Source organism: Talaromyces amestolkiae, assembly GCF_001896365.1.
Source record: "Talaromyces amestolkiae strain CIB chromosome Unknown scaffold1.1, whole genome shotgun sequence".
NCBI classification, from domain to species: domain Eukaryota; kingdom Fungi; phylum Ascomycota; class Eurotiomycetes; order Eurotiales; family Trichocomaceae; genus Talaromyces; species Talaromyces amestolkiae.
The window spans coordinates 119,618-136,143 of record NW_024468037.1 but is presented as its reverse complement, the minus strand read 5'-3'; the positions used below and the strand labels follow the sequence as shown (position 1 = coordinate 136,143).

The following is a 16,526-nucleotide window of genomic DNA, read 5'->3' as shown; positions in this document are numbered from 1 at the left end:
ACTGGTATCAGAAAATCAAACGCCTTCGCTATGCAAGCAGTATTCCACCCAGATCATCATATATGGGTATATTATCGAACTTTTGGGTCATGTATGATCATGCTCATAAGCTAAGTCATGTACGCTCACGCCTGGTGCGGGTTGCGCTGTTTCGAAATCGATTGTGGACAGAGGCTCATCCATGAGACTGCGTGGTCGCGACAGAACGCCTCCGAGGGAGTAGTGATCTCCCTTGTGATTTGGGGTGTCGCGACCGTTGCCGTTACCGTTCTCGGTGCCTCCACGATTCTTGCGTCTTGATGGCTGACCGCGGAGTGTCAATCGACGATGTAGATAGTCGTTCAACACTGGATCAACCTGCTTCTTCGCTTGCGGGACGAGCATTAGATACAACGGGAAGATAGCAGCAGCCGCATATCCCACAGCTAGCACAACATAGGACGATGGGACGCTGCCGTGGTTATCAATTCGAGCAATTTCTTGAAAAAAAGGGTAGACTGCTCCGCCGGATATAGTTGTAGCCATTATGGCACCGGCTGTCTTGGTATGTCTGCCCATACCGCGGAGGGACATGGCAAAGGTGATGCTGAACACGCCGCTTTGAAAGAAAAACAGAATCAACCCGATTACCACACCAGACATACCATGCAGTTCTTTGGCAAGTACGGCAAACGCGATCAAACCAATATACGATACCAACAGGATCCATCGCGGTTTGAAAAGAAGATTTGTGAGCGCCGTAACGAACCTGCCAAGAGCGAACAGACCGCGACCAAGCAGCAAAAAGTCAAAAGGTGTGAGACCACTGCTTCCATTCGGAAGTTGCGCCTGCACGTAGTCCGGGAAGCTAAAGACAAGAACTTCTTGGCTGGCAACATACCAGAATTGCGAAAATGCGGCAAGCCCAAAAGTAACCCAGACGACAGGCAGGCCAAAGACTCGTGCTGTAACGTCGTCTTTTCTCTGATCGGCTAGTTCCTGCAGATCCTCATCTGTGGCCTCTGGTACTGGTAGGTAGTAAAATGCCGCGGCAAGAAGCAGGTCAAACAGTGCGATGGCAAGATACGTCCATTGAAATCTAACCAACTTAGCCGCACTTGTGACGGATCTGAAAAGGACCTTCTCCGCAAGAACTGCCGAGAGAACACTTCCAGTGGCTTGAATTGCCTGTGAAAGATTAAGACGAATCTCGGCATTTTCCTGCGGTCCGCATAGCGATATAAAGGGGTTTGCCGCTGTTTCGAGAACACCAAAGCCACAGCCAACGATGAAATTGGAGATAGCGAATGGCGGGAAAGATGACAAGACGGCAGATGGCCAGAAGATAAGCGCACCACAGGCATATATGAACAGTCCTGCGATAAAAGTCGACTTGAAACCCCATCTTTTGAGTATCCACCGCCCTATAGTAAGAGGACTGACGAGGTAGCCTCCGTAATAAGCCGCATGGAGACCTAAAGAGCCCCATGTACTGATTCCAGTGATCTGCCCAAATTGACCGTTCAAAATGTCTAGAAAGCCGTAGCCAATTCCCCATAGGAAAAACAGTATTGTTGTCAAGGCAAGGGGGGGTATAGATTCTTTTTTACTCATTGCGAGCATGCTCTTCGGTTTTTTGAGATTGACAAAATCGAAGAATGTCGATACATGCAATGGAGGAGAAGGATAGGTCGCTGCGCTGCTTTCGGTATCCTCGCTAGGACCAGGGCCAGAATTGGCCAAAAAATCAGACATTTCCAGCAATTCTCGCGATGGACTATTGAGTGGCAGCGATGCAGCCGCAGGTCCCAGGTCTGTATAAGCCCTCGGAGCCATACGACTAGCCGGCGGGTTCTGAATTTGAGGAACTGCCAATGGGGCAGTCTCGGCGCGGGGGAAGTTTGGTCTGACTGCACTTCCAAGTTGTGAGCTGGATGATTCCGTGGAGCCCTTGATCAATCTGGGGAGTAGACGCGCAGCCAACGGCTTCAAACTCGGTACACATGCACAAATAATACCAACATTGATCTCAACAGCAGACCACATGAACGTAAATGCTCCGTACCCTAGTATTGTCAGTAACATATCTACATATTTGAGTCGAGCAATGACTGACATGAAAAATCCTGATGGTATTTTGAGTTTCCATCATTACTGAACCCATCCATTTGCTCTGTCGCATTCGACGTCGCTGCGCTTTGCAAGTATGCGACTCGTATAACGTCGACAACCGCTGTGAAAAACCCAAAACTGAACGTGATAATCAATATAAGTTTCTGCTTCCGCGGAAGACGCAATTGTGTCAAAATCGGTAGTGGCAGGAAGAAAATCGTGATATCCGTTATAAGATTGACGGGTGCCGAGGAGAGATATATCGTGACTATGCTGAAGCACTTTGCATTTCCGTCGGCAGGAAACCAGATTACTGCGCTGACTGGGTTGCACTGGAAGATATTAACCATGGTTAAGGCGATGCCGGCAGCGTTGACGACGAGGATGGTTGCGAATATTGCCCATCGGAATATCTTGTTCGTTTTGGACAGGAAGAGGTAGAATGTGAGGATTGACGTTTTCAGGACCATCAGAACAGGGTTCTAGCAAATGAATATTAGTCAATGTCTTGTCAAGCCGAAGAGAAAACAACTTACATATAGTACATTCGCGACATATTCACTCGTATTCAGAGCCGCATTCGATGAGGACGCAACATTTTGCTGGTGTAATCCGAGACCCTTTGTTGTGCCGTAGCATACAGCAAACACGAAGCCAAAGTCGAGTACCTTGATGAGGTCAGTCGAGTATACGACGGAAGAGAGGCATGAACATACCCAAGCCAACAGAATCAAATAATCATGCGAAACTACCTTGCGCACAATACCGACGCGGGACACAAACCGCAAAGCAACGAATACCGAAGCAAGCACGAAGAACACAATGGTGACCACCAGCGTCGGCGTCGCGCGACTGTGCATCATGATTGCCGCCGCGCAAAGCGCCGAGAGATCAAGCTCCTGGACAATGACAAATCCAACTCCAATATCGATCGAGGTGAGGTAGCACTGTCTTGGCGATATAATCCATCATCGGCAGCTTGATCGGTGTTGGCAGTTGCGCTCTGGGGCGTGAGAGTGGTGTTTGTTCCTTCGTCTATTCCTCCCTTTCGCCGGCGGGTTGAAGGTCTCCTCCATACGAACAATGCGTTCACGAGCCGGGACGATACGCGACGGAAAAAAACTGCAGTCAAAGGATGTACTCAAGTAGCACGTTCTCTTTCAAGGAGGCACGAGGACCAAGAAAAAAATTATGGCAATAAGTTGGTCTAGGAAGATTCAAGAATTACTTAATCAAAAAAGAATGTGGGGGGCCCGAGTGCATTGATTCATTGAGCGATCTAAAATTTTTGCCGATCGGCGCAAGATCCGAGGAATGGAAGCCAAACCCGTCTGTCCGGTGGGACACTGTGTGGTTATTAGTTCTAGTAGTTTATGCAACTCATGCCTTTCCAAGATTCTAGTGATATACAAGACCTGAAAGAGTATGACTACTCAAGAAGGACTAAGTTGGAGCAGAGTAATGACGACAGGGATCGCTAATATAACTCAAAGCGTCCAATGAAGACGGTGTGGCGCCTCCCGGTCCATCCGGCGCTTTGGGTCAACGCACCTAAGAATTAGTCCTTTACTACGAGCTCTATAGCTGGCGATCATTTTACTGATTGACGTGGATGAAAGAAATCAAGTAGATTCTGAATAAACCCATCTCTAAACTCCTTGTCTCGTTCCTGCGCCGATCCATACTCTCCAGGAGTGGTACGTTCGTGACTTTTAAATAACCCAGAAGAATGCAACTCATCTGACTCGCAGCTGAGAAAAAGGTGAATGTTCATGGTCCACATGAATTGTTCTTTTGTTGGCCGGGTTAACAAACATAAGATGAATCAAATCACAGAGAACGATAGGGATATGTGCTCGATTTGGCATAATATCCGTTGAGAACGGTTGTACATGAAAGCAATAAATCAATAGTCTATACACATATCAAGAATTGAAGTCGCACGAAGAAGGACCGAGATTGAGCAAGACTTGCTTAGACAGACCACGACACGGTGATACGTCCGGCATCGAGGCTGGCAAGATCGCCGAACATAGCACGCGACATGTCGATGGACTCAGCGTCACAGCCCATGCACTTGTCGACGACAGTACCGGTGGCGGTCTTGCCATCGTAGGTGACAGTGATGGAGGCACCGCAGAGAGACTCGTTCATGATGGCCTGAGAAAGAGCGACAACGTTCTCAGTGGTACCGTCGTTGGCAGTGTCGCAGTAGCTAGGAGCAGACAAAGAGGTGGCAGTGTCGTAGTAGGTACCGTCACCAGTGCCGGAAGGGCCAGAGCCGCTGCTGCCGGAGGTGCCGGTGGAAGTCGCAGCAGGAGCAGTGGAGGTGGAGGTGGAAGAAGTCGAAGTAGAAGAGCTGCTAGTGGTGGTGACGGCTGGTGCCGGAGGAGCAACAGTGGTGGTGGGGACAGGAGCAGCAGTGGTGGTGGTCTCAGGAGCAGCAGGTGCCTGGGTGGAAGAAGTGGTGGTCTCGGCAACGGGAGCAGGAGCGACGGTGCTGGTAGGAACAACGACCTGCTCGGCAGGAGTGGTCGAAGTCACGGCAACCTCAGTGGTGTAGACAGAGGCGACAGTAGGAGTGGCCTCGCCGGGGTAGACGGTGATGGTGGTGTCGATGGTGGTGACGTCGACCTCGGTGACAGTCTCGTAGACAACGGCGCGCTTCTGGTGCTTCTGGTGCTTCTGGTGAGGAGCAGCAGCAGTCAAGGTAGCGAAGATCGCGGCGATAGCGAAAGCCTTGGAGAAAACCATTTTGAATGTGTTACGAGAAAGACTCGTTTTTGAAATGTTGTTTTCGTGAGATGTAGTCTTGTTGACTCGGTTGTGACTGTAGGCTGAAGAGCGGCTATGGAATCGAGCTAGCGATGTCCAATTGTGAAGGCTGTGGTAGATGCTTTGAAAGAGTGAGAGCAACGTCCGCACAGCAGATGAAAGTGAGGGAAAGACTGTTACACAAAAAGAGTGTGTGTAAGTGTTGAGAGAATGACTGGTGATGGATTGAATACGAAGGAGAGAAAAGTACGGGGGGGAGGACAGGCAGTTAAATATTGAATTGGTGGTGGCTCCTAGTGTGCGCTCCAGACTTGCCGTGGAGCCCAAGAGTGGGTTCCGGCCGAGCGCCACGCCAGTCTGTTCCTGACCATCACCGACTCCACCGACTACTTACTACGTATGGAACTTCCTGCGATGCGCTGTTCGTGCGTACTGCGTCTTGGTCTGGCAGTCCAGACAGCAAACGGCCTCCATGTGATCTCCTGCTTCAGACTGTCCTACTTCCATCTTGATCAAATCAACGTACAGTGCCACGTATACTATAGTATGTTGACCTGTGTGATGTATTCAAGACCCCCGGGAATACGATACGTACATAGCGCATGCGTAGGTGCACGAAAAGGGGGGCTACAATGGTGCGACGGATCATCAGCCAATCGASGAGCCACTACTGCAGGTTCAATTTCTTTAGCCGTGGCTGAGCAGACACAGGATTGGCTGAAAGTGCAGGAAACTCAAACAAACGCACGAATGTGACCACTCAGAGGAGCCGCATCAGAGTGGAGCAGCTAACAGTGGGGATACGAGAAAACTCTGAGTCTGCGCAAAGAAAAAGCGGCTGTGTAGAAGCCTGCTCTCCGATTGGATGTACGCTAAAACGGAGTGGTGCCTGAAAGAACAGGCTGACCCACGGCTCACCTCCCACACACACCATCCTACGTACGTCGTCCTACGTCCTCATCGCGACGACTTACCAACTCCGGCGATTTTGCTCTTCTGGAAATGCCTCAATTTCTGGTTTTCGCCATGTGCAGAATTTTGCGTCTCCATTCTCTGGGTCACGACGTACCTCCCCTGTCGGGTCGTACACTCGGTAGATAGGTACGTACCACGAGCGAAAAAGACGGTGACATTAAGCTTATCTAATAATCGATAACATCGCCATAGTGGAGTACGTAGTCTGAAAGATCTCTCTCTGGAATGCAGAGATTTCCTGCGTCATCGGAATGAGTCCGACCTGTCATTCCTCGTTTGTCCAACGGCCACTGTAGCCATGTGGCGTGCCTTTGTCCACTGACTGTGCCCATTATGATTCTCTTTGACTCAGTGGTGAATGTGATTCTTCGGATTCTTTGTGTCTCCTCACTCATCTCCCAATGAGACCCACTTGTTCTTCGCACTTGTAGCCCTCGTTCTGGTCCATCGCAAAGTCTGGTACAGGCACGATTCAAAGTCTGGGTGCTTCGAACCAGGCACACTCCAATCTCGATGGAAAGCAGCCAGGACCGGAGAGAACCCCTGACGAACTTTGAAACTCTTGCCACTATTTTATGGACCCATCGACGTCTTTTGATGTTCTAGAACCATATGGACACGATCGAATGTCTTCATTTGGCTCACTAGTGGTCGCCGTCGGGCCATCGGCTGTACGGAAACCGCCTCTGGAAAGTGGCAGTAGGCACCCTGAATCTGGAGAATTGAAGTAGTGTAGGTGAGTGAGCTGTAGGCGATATGACAGTTTCATGCCTCCAATTCTGCGCCCATTCTGGTTAACCCGGCTCTCCTTCCCTCAAATCTCCCCTTGGCAAATGCGGAATTGCCGTTTCAGGCAATTCTGCTGCCATTATGAGAGTTGCCCGTCTGTAGGATCCATGTTGGGTTGAGCGTGGATATTGTTGGCTTCTTGTACCTCGATGTACTGATTCTGGCCGTGTTCCGCAAGGCATACATAGATGCAAGACGTAGACTACCCATGCATGTTAGTAGCCAATAATAAAAAGCTGAGCTTGCCCGAAACACCATTCAATGCATGGTGGCCTGATCTGTCAGGCTTGAAGATCACGTTTGACGAGGCTGAGCATGTAGCGACAGCCTTGTGCCTGCTTTGTTAACCATGCTCTTGCCTCAGCAGCCCAGCATCAGGCGACTTCTTTATCACAATCATGTCTCATTTCTACTCTACATTCTCATGACCTCCATGTCGAATTTTTCCGATCAGACTGTCCAGGATGACCGATAACTCGTCCCTTGTTCCAAGTCAGAGCTCTCCCAATTTTGCGCAACAAGGCCAGCTCGATTGGGTGGCTGTCATACAAACTCCCGTTGCATTTACGCTTGATGTTTTGGCGAGATATGGCAAAGCTGGGGTAGATGCACTTACCGTTGGAATAGCTCGAGCCGTGTGTTCCCAATTCGACTTGAAGCCAGCTGCACAGAAGCGACTGGAGGATTCAATATCGAAACTCAAGACTGTTCATTCGTTTGGGAAAATAGCATGGTTTGGGTTCGGTCTCAAACATATCATTGACGATCTTTTGGAATCTGAGCAAGGCGCAGCCTGTGTGGCCCTTTCTGGATGTCTGACCACCTCTTATGATACGGAATTTGCGAGTCAGGTCTACCGATGTATCTGTCAATTGAAAGGGGCGCCCGGGAGCCTTACGCCCTCACTCAGACAATGGGCTGCACTTGTTAGCATATGTGCTGGTTCATTGACAAATTCTCAATTTCCTCATTTGTTAGCTGGATTCGAAATGCTTCTGGCGAGACACCTCCGCGATCGAGATTGCAAAACCCCGCCTCAGGCGGATGCGCTAGCTAGAGCCATCATCATTCTTGGGAACTTATCCAAACGAGATCTCAGGAGCGCTACGTTCAGTGGCGGTCTTGATTGTGCTTGGGTCGCCGCCATGGCTGAGTGGATGCTTTGCCTCGGAGTGGAAATCAACGATAGTTCTGGATACACTCTCTATCGATCACATTCGCTTTCATTGGGCGAGACTGCCCATGTCATAATCAATGTTGATGCACAAAGTATGGAAAGCTCTTCCGGTCTTACACATAAGACACTATCCATACCATCTGGGAAACACATTTTGCGTACGACCTACGACAAGGCTTTGCCCGCTACTGCTGTCCAAAGATCGGTCCCCTGGACGGATGTTTTAGGGGCTGCATTTGGACAAGAAATAATATCCTCGCTTCTCGCTGCCTTAAGCGGTACTATTGGACTTCTTCTCGGACATTTGCTAGAAAGTATGAATAATCCTCACTATCTGACAACCAAGACCTCCTATCTCCCACCAAGGGGTATTGGGCGGAGACGTGAAATCGCTGAATGGGTGATGTGGCGTCTTCCTGAACTACAGCCCTGCATTCAACATTCAATTAGTCAATTACAATTCTCACCATCATGTCAAATAACGATTGACGAATTGGAGGAATGCTGGTATTCTATAAAAGGTGCCTGTAATTGCCCAATGTGCTCACCGCAGCCCGGTTTCGAAAATAAAGTCTGTTTGGAAATCCTCACTCTAACGATCTTGGAATACTTGAGCATACTTCATCCAGTATCGATTGATCCAACTATTTTTCCTTCGTGTAGTGGAATCCGCTTTCTCTATGATAAAAGAGCCCAGCGCGCGAGCAGTTATCGCCACATTAGCAGTCTTGCATTTCAAACGACTTTCAACCTCAGTGCACACATAAGTCTAGAGAGGATATTCGAAGTTCTTACTGGTCAAGAATTCGAGACAACCGATTCTCATCGTCGAAAGTCGGCCATAGCTGCTAATGGAATATGCATATTCATGGAAATTATGTCAGATCTTGATGTCTCTCCGTTGGGCTTGGACAATATTAAAGTCATTCCCGGCTACATTGAATTCGAAGATAGTCAATGCGTGGAAATTCTGGATTTTCCCTGGCTAGAAGATCATCAGTGGCGTCTTTCGATGCGACAACTTGTTTTGAACGACACCTCGCATAATATGGTCGTGCATCACAAGTGGCATGATGCGTCCATCCAAGTAGGGTATCAACTGAAAACCAGGGGAATAGAGGGTACAGCAACCGGATTAGTTGAGACACGATTCAATGTGTTGCGGAGGCGGACGCTATGTGATTGTACCGTTTGGTGTCAGGCGAAGAGACATGACTGCCACTTGCCGGGCCAACAGACATCAGGCAAAGATGAGTGGCTTGCTGTGGCTTTGACTCGTCTAGCAAACGAGACCGATGACAAACACCACAGCTATGCGCTCGAGGCTTTCAAATGTAGCTATCCTCAATTATATTTGGATGTTCTCGTGTATCGTCCGAATAGCCGGGTATGCTTGGTCAGGATCAAGAATTGCTCAAGGTGCATGCTCATGTATGCAGTTGAAGCCTTATTCGACGCTCCAAAGGAAAAATTAGACTCATACCGTAAATTCGAGCCTATAGGAACCATCGTTATTCGGAGGTGGAGGGCCGAAGAAATACAGATAGAGTTAAAAGAAGCGGAGTTGGGAATTAGGAAGAGGAACATTGATACTTCGTTTGCCGAGCCTTATCGGAAACCGAATGAAGTTGAAGCTGTGCCGCTGTTCCCGAACGTGCCCCTCGATCATGATCCAGTTGATTGAAAAAAATCCTTCATTGATGAAAGTGAAGACAATGTCTCTTTAGTGTGAAGCACTTCGAAATCGAATGACTTCAACACATTGATTGGAAGATGATACAATCCTCGATTACTGCACATGTTAATCTACAGTTTGACAAAACTTCAGCTTTGTCTAACACCTCAATTCTCCTAGAATCTACACAAAGTATCACAAAAACAAAGACAAGTGCGCGGCTCACCTTGCCATATAAGGCATAGAAGTAGCTCTGATCCAGCCAATCAACCACGATCCGGTCTATCCGAATCATAAATTAAGGACTTAAGTCCGACGACTCGATATGCGCCAATTGGCAGGCTTGCATCGAGTCTCGACAGGGGCTGCGCGGAATTAGCCATTTCTCGAGCCTTGCACGGAGAAATGATAAGATGTCAGGCAATGGCTATGCTTACTGCGTACCCCGCCGCGAGCTGTCAGGCCACTTGACGTCATACGTATACCTAATTGAGATATTAATGTTCATTTTTAATAAGCTATTTCACTTGTAAATTCCTAGCATGAGTCAGCCGCTTATCAATCTCGAAAATTGCAATCTATATACTGCAAGTCTAGCCATATCTAGGGTTAGAGTCCTCACGTGTTTCGAAAAGACTGCAACCAAGAATTTGCATTATTTGCATTTAAGAACTATTCGCCGTTATTTGATGAATGCATTAGCACAAGGCTATAAGTACGTAGATAATCCCGGGTTGCCATGTCCTAGCACCTTCGAGCTCGACTCGACTCTACCTACATGGTATCACTACATGCACCCTTTAAGTAGCACCCATAGGATATAATCAATCACCTAGTCAATATCTTTCGTCACCATGGTCCAAGTCGCAATTATAGGTGGCGGTCTAGGCGTACGTTCAACAACCAAGACATTCCTCATTGGGAATATTGGCCTAACCATGAGAGACAGGGACTAGTCCTCGCCCTCAACCTCCACAAACGAAACATATCAACAGCAATTTACGAATCCAGATCCGAAACCGATATTCACGGCGGCAGCATCGCTCTCGCCCCCAATGCACTCCGGGTCCTAGACCGCGTCGGCGCATACGAAGCCCTTCGCGTGCGTGGCTTTATCTACGAACAGATTCATTTCGTGAACGGTAAGGGAGCAGAAATTGGATTTGTGTTTCATGGGAATAGGGGACTGTATAATTTCCCTGCTCTGCGGATTAAGCGCTCGGTTTTGAGGGAGGAGCTTGTCCGTCTTGTGAAGAGGGAGGGTATTCCAATCTTTTGGGATAAAAAATGCGTGCATGTTGTTTCGGAGACTGCTGCAACAGATCCTGAGTCCAGCGGTTCTGCCACGGTGGAATTCAGTGATGGTGAGAGGGTGTCGGCCGGGTTTGTGGTCGGTGCTGATGGGATTCATTCCCGCGTTCGGCCGTTCATTGCGCCGGATGTCGGGGATCCCACATTCGATGGTCTTATGGGTATTACCGGCACGATCCACGCCGACGAGCTGGGAGATTTACTAGAAAAAGCTGGACTGCACATCCCGTGCATGCTATTCGGCGCAAAGGGGTCAATAGGGATCCTGCCCTCTTCTTTCGACGGCAAGGAGATTGAATGGTTTGCGAATCTGGAAGCTGAAGATCGCAGTCGAGAAGAATGGACTCGGTTCGGTAGCGATGGGCAGGGGATGAAGGACTTGATTCTGCAAAGGTTCCTATATGACGACAAGATTGATCAGTGGCCGGAGATGGTTAGACAGTTGATGCTCAAGACGCGTCCAGAGGCGTTTACGAACTGGCCGTAAGGATCACGGATCATGACTAAGTACTAGGAGGGATGACAGACTGACTTCATAGATTTTATACGTTACCTCATGTTGAGCACTGGTCCTCACCTCACAAACGTGTCCTTCTCATTGGAGATGCGGCCCATGCTATCCCTCCCACTGTAAGTTTATCTCCAAAGACTGCCAGAGGATAGCTCACATTCTTCAGGGCGGCCAAGGTGCAGCCATGGCATTCGAAGACGCCGACACCCTATCATACGTCCTCACTCGCGCCTACAGCCCCGATTTCAATCAAGCAACGAATCTCTCAGATCTGGTCACGAAATGGGAACACCACCGCCAAGAACGAATTGTCGAAATTACAACCTTCACATCGCAGAATGGCAGAATGCGGAGATCAAGCACATATGTCTATGAGCAAGTGGCTAAGGAATGGATTATTTGGGCTGCTTTGAAGATTAAGGGGCCGCAAGGAGGAGCTGCGTGGATATTTTCGTATACTCCTGAAGATATACTTGCGGCTATATCGTTGTGAAGTTCTGGTTTCTCGGAGTTCATGAATATCAGCGAGCTTTTGTTTGAGCCTGGAGAATTCCGTAGTAGGCTTATATGGATGGTCACCTTCACAATGAAAAGACAGTGTACGAATGACTCAATAGTTGTCAGAGCATAATATAGCAGATATAGAATTACTGCACTATATCAATAAAAAATACACATGATAAACTATAGAACAAAGAAAACGCCAAGTATTGAATAAAACAACGGAAAACAACATGATGGAAATGCAAACATTCAAAAATCGTAATAAGCGTGTTGACTCTCTGGGGTGTGAAAACAATAAACAGGGTGGATAGAGTGATACTAGAGTACAAAAAAAAAAGCGGTCAAGACTTCAAGTCTCTAACCACTGCACATGATGCAAGCTTCCTTGTTTTCGATGCTGCATTGAAGAACCTTTTGGGCATAAATGTCCTGCTCCGACTCGCCATTCTCGCCGGCTTCGGCCTCTTCGATTTCATGTTCAGCCCTGTCCTCGGCAATCTCAATAGGCTGAGCGGCACCGTTGACACGAGAAGCTGAGACGGGTTGCAATGGGTCTGGGACACCAGTTCCGTTAGAGACGACAGGCTTCTGGTCATACATGGGACGAGGAACGGAAGCATAGGAGTTGCTGAATGCAGCTGGTGCGGGAGAACGCTTTTTGCTGATACCATTGGCGCGAGCGACGTTGGTGTCTTCCACCTTCAATTGTTCCTGGTCAACAGTGAATTGAATAGGGGCGCTAGCAGCCATTGTACGCAAGTAGTACATTCCGGTCTTCAGGCCCATCTTCCAACCAGCGAAGTGCATACTAGTGATCTTGCCCATAGTAGGCTCCTTCATGTGGATGTTGAGAGACTGAGACTGGTCAATGTAAGCACCACGGTCAGCAGCCATCTGCAGGATTGATCGCTGAGAAATCTCCCAGACAGTCTTGTAAAGAGCCTTGATGTCAGCAGGAATGTTAGGGATGTTCTGGACGGATCCGCCGTCGGCGATGATTCGGTTCTTCATGTTGTCAGACCACAGACCAAGGTCAACAAGGTCCTTAAGCAACCAAGGATTAACGACTTGGAACTCTCCAGCCAAGACACGACGAGAGTAAATGTTCGATGTGTAAGGCTCGAAGCACTCATTGAAGCCAAGAATCTGACTGGTACTAGCAGTAGGCATAGGAGCAACCAGAAGACTGTTGCGAACACCATGTTGGCTGATCTGTGCCTTAAGCGAGTCCCAGTCCCAAAGGTCCGTGGGGGTGCGTTCCCACATGTCATATTGCAAGATACCCTGAGAGACGGGAGAGCCTTCGTAGGTCTCATAAGTGCCGTACTCCTTGGCAAGCTCGATGGAGGCTGTCAAGGCACCGTGATATATTGTCTCGAAGATCTGAATGTTCAATTGCTTGGCTTCTGGAGAGTCAAAGGGAAGGCGTAGAGCAAGGAACGCATCAGCGAGACCATTCACACCGACTGCAATAGGACGGTGACGGAAGTTGCTCTTCTTGGCCTCAGGCACAGGGTAGTAGTTAATGTCGATGATCTTGTTCAGGTTACGCACAAGCACCTGGGTGACTTCGTGCAATTTACCAAAGTCATATTCGCCACGGGCGGTATCAACAAAGGTAGGCAGAGCAAGTGAAGCTAAGTTGCAGACAGCAACCTCATCAGGAGCACAATATTCAATAATCTCGGTGCAAAGGTTGGAGCTACGGATAGTGCCGAGATTCTTTTGGTTGCTTTTCTTGTTGCAAGCGTCCTTGTAGAGCATGAAAGGGTTACCGGTCTCAGTCTGAGCCTCAAGAATGGCGTACCAGAGCTTCTGAGCTTTGATAGTACGACGACCACGGCCCTCCCTCTCGTACTTTTCGTATAGAGCATCAAACTCTTCGCCATAGACGTCAGCAAGACCAGAAGCCTCATTAGGGCAAAACAAGGTCCAGTCCTGATTGGCCTCTACACGACGCATGAAGAGATCAGGGGTCCACAAGGCATAGAACAAATCACGGGCACGGACTTCCTCTTTGCCATGGTTCTTGCGGAGGTCAAGGAACTCGAAGACATCCGAGTGCCATGGCTCGAGGTAGATAGCAAAAGCACCAGGACGTTTGTTACCGCCTTGGTCAACATACCTGGCAGTGTTGTTGAATACTCTGAGCATAGGCACAAGACCGTTTGAAGTACCGTTGGTTCCTCCGATGTAGGAACCAGTGGAACGGATGCGGTGCACATTGAGGCCAATACCACCGGCAGACTTAGAAATCATAGCACATGTCTTGAGAGTATCATAGATGCCCTCAATACTGTCCTCCTTCATGTCCACAAGGAAGCAAGAAGCGAGTTGTGGTCGGGGAGTACCCGCATTGAACAATGTTGGAGAGGCATGTGTGAAGTACTTCTGAGACATTAAGTTGTATGTCTCAATAGCTTTTTCAATATTCTCACCGTGAATACCGACAGCAACACGCATGATCATGTGTTGAGGGCGTTCGGCAACCTTGCCATTTATTCTGAGAAGATAAGAGCGTTCGAGGGTCTTGAAACCGAAGTATTGATAGTTAAAGTCACGGTCATAAACAATGGCCGAATTCAATTCTTCAGCATGCTTCATGACAGTCTGGTACATTTCATCCGAGATCATGGGCAATGATTTGTTGTTCTTGGGGTTGACATAGTGGTACAGATCTTCGATCACAGCAGAAAACTGCTTCTTGGTCTGCTTGTGTAGGTTGGAAACGGCGATACGAGCGGCGAGGACAGCGTAATCGGGGTGAGTGACGGTCATGTATGCAGCGGTTTCGGCGGCCTTCGTGATGTTAGTTGTCGTTTGGTATAAGTACAAATGCAAGGACTACTAACCAAGTTGTCCAATTCGACTGTGGTGACACCTTGGTACACACCAGAGATGACTTTTTGGGTGATGGCAGCAGCATCGACATGGTCAGGGTCTAGACCGTAACATAGTCTCGACACACGAGCTGTGATCTTGTCGAACTGTACGCGCTCCTTGCGTCCATCTGAAATTGTCAGTAGAGACTCTTCACCAGATGCAGACACACGACGACACGACAGCATGATAAATCATGAACTTCGATTGCGGAGTCACGATGGAAATATAATATGCTTACCTCTCTTGAACACAAACATCTTGATGTGTTCTTCACGCGTAACGACGTGACACGATTTTCTTGAATAGAGTGGGTAAAAAGGAGAATATCGAGGGTATCTTCAATCAAGCGATAAAGGGAGAGTGGCAGCAACGTGATGAACACAAGTTCAGTAAAATGTTATTGATGATGCCCTGGGGAGAAGGGTTGTTGAAAAAGAGAACGGAGGAAGGGAGTGTCAGAGTAGAAATAAGCTGAGAGGGGCAGAAAACATGGTATTTGATTCCTAAGCCAGGACGCGTCTCGTTTCCTGGGAAGACGCGATTTCGTGTTTGGAGCTTTTTATTAGTTTTTGCCTGGTCCGAGTGGCGGCTTTAGCGCGCCTCCAGTCACGTGAGTCGCGTTTTGGTTGATAATCATTGCCTAACACTTTAGCCTGAAGAAGTAGGCGGTCAGTGTTGCCCAGCACAGAGAATTGGGCAGTACAATGTCACGTGGCTCTGTGCTAGTGATTGGCTGTTCTATTGGTCAATCCGACATGTCTATTAGAGTCCTTGCTTAAGCTTGAACATGACCATTGTTGCATTCTATGTGTCCGAGGTAGCTGATCATGTGGTGAGTCGGATGCATCAGGGTCTTAGTCGTCCTGTTGCCTTCATCGACTCTCATACACGATTCATGAACAAGACCTAAGCCGAGAATTTCTCATCAAACGTGCTCTCAATAACCTCATCGACCGGTAATCTAAAGTCCACAATCTCCTGCCCATTCAACAAATCATTCTCCCTCGCCCGCTTATCCGCATCCTCCGCATCCTTAGCGATCCCCGCCTCCACATGTCGTTTGATCAGTCTCTGTCTCGCAGTCTCAAAATCCACCTCGACAAACCACAGCTCATCCATAAGTGCCGCCGCTTGATTCCATGGCTCTCTATTTAGACTTAAATAATTCCCTTCAAAGATGAGGACTCGCGCTGTTGCGAAGATGGGTATGTCGTTTTCAACGGGGTCTTTGATCGCATGATCAAAGCTCGGCGCAAAAATTGTATTCGTCGTTGCCGTCACCGGTTCTCGTAGAAGCTTAACAAGTTGCAAGAACTTATCTGGATTGAATGTAAATGCTGCTCCTCTTCTGGCAGCTGCGAATACCGGGTCTGGCATAGCTGCGAGTTCGGTTCGTGTCAGATGGTAGCCATCCATAGGCACGAATGCGGCGATTGAGGGGGCGCCGGGGGCATGCTGTGTGTATAGTTCATTGATTCGGTTTGCGATTACTGCTGCTAATGATGACTTTCCCGATCCGGGTATGCCACTGATTGCTATCATAAGCCGGGATGTCTCTGGTGTTGACAGGAACTTGTCTATATGGAGGGAGAGTCAGTATCACCATACAATATTACTTTTTAAGGCATTCGTCTGTCCTCCCAACAGCTAAGAGGCCACACGGGTCCAAGAGTGAAATAAAGTGCGTACCCCATGTCTTCTTCACTAATCTGTCCACCTGATTCTCCATCTCGAACCAGACTGATCAATTACGTCTGTCGAATCAATGGGAAGAAGCTTTTTGCCTCTCTGAATAACAGCCACGGGCCGTTCTTTGATTTTCTTTTATTGTCAGT

At 48.4% G+C, this 16,526-nt stretch overlaps 5 protein-coding genes across 5 annotated transcripts; 1 reads left to right on the top strand and 4 right to left on the bottom strand.

Moving 5' to 3' along the window:
• Positions 1-87: 87 nt before the first annotated feature.
• Positions 88-2,954, bottom strand: BHQ10_000046 (uncharacterized protein; the record flags this gene model as incomplete). The annotated part of the gene is made up of 4 exons (XM_040876982.1): positions 88-2,045; positions 2,096-2,573; positions 2,628-2,759; positions 2,808-2,954. The coding sequence occupies 4 exons, from the start codon at positions 2,952-2,954 to the stop codon at positions 88-90; spliced, it is 2,715 nt and encodes a 904-aa protein (XP_040728551.1).
• A 1,111-nt stretch (positions 2,955-4,065) lies between these two features.
• On the bottom strand, positions 4,066-4,845 carry BHQ10_000045 (uncharacterized protein; the record flags this gene model as incomplete). The annotated part of the gene is made up of 1 exon (XM_040876871.1): positions 4,066-4,845. The coding sequence occupies one exon, from the start codon at positions 4,843-4,845 to the stop codon at positions 4,066-4,068; it is 780 nt and encodes a 259-aa protein (XP_040728550.1).
• Positions 4,846-10,336: 5,491 nt separating this feature from the next.
• Positions 10,337-11,797, top strand: BHQ10_000044 (uncharacterized protein; the record flags this gene model as incomplete). The annotated part of the gene is made up of 4 exons (XM_040876760.1): positions 10,337-10,372; positions 10,432-11,276; positions 11,333-11,423; positions 11,471-11,797. 4 exons carry the CDS (start codon positions 10,337-10,339, stop codon positions 11,795-11,797), a joined length of 1,299 nt encoding a protein of 432 aa, XP_040728549.1.
• A 368-nt stretch (positions 11,798-12,165) lies between these two features.
• BHQ10_000043 (uncharacterized protein) lies at positions 12,166-14,948 on the bottom strand (the record flags this gene model as incomplete). The annotated part of the gene is made up of 3 exons (XM_040876650.1): positions 12,166-14,607; positions 14,661-14,818; positions 14,930-14,948. The coding sequence occupies 3 exons, from the start codon at positions 14,946-14,948 to the stop codon at positions 12,166-12,168; spliced, it is 2,619 nt and encodes an 872-aa protein (XP_040728548.1).
• Positions 14,949-15,597: 649 nt separating this feature from the next.
• BHQ10_000042 (uncharacterized protein) lies at positions 15,598-16,233 on the bottom strand (the record flags this gene model as incomplete). The annotated part of the gene is made up of 1 exon (XM_040876539.1): positions 15,598-16,233. One exon carries the CDS (start codon positions 16,231-16,233, stop codon positions 15,598-15,600), a length of 636 nt encoding a protein of 211 aa, XP_040728547.1.
• Between the last annotated feature and the right edge of the window lie 293 nt (positions 16,234-16,526).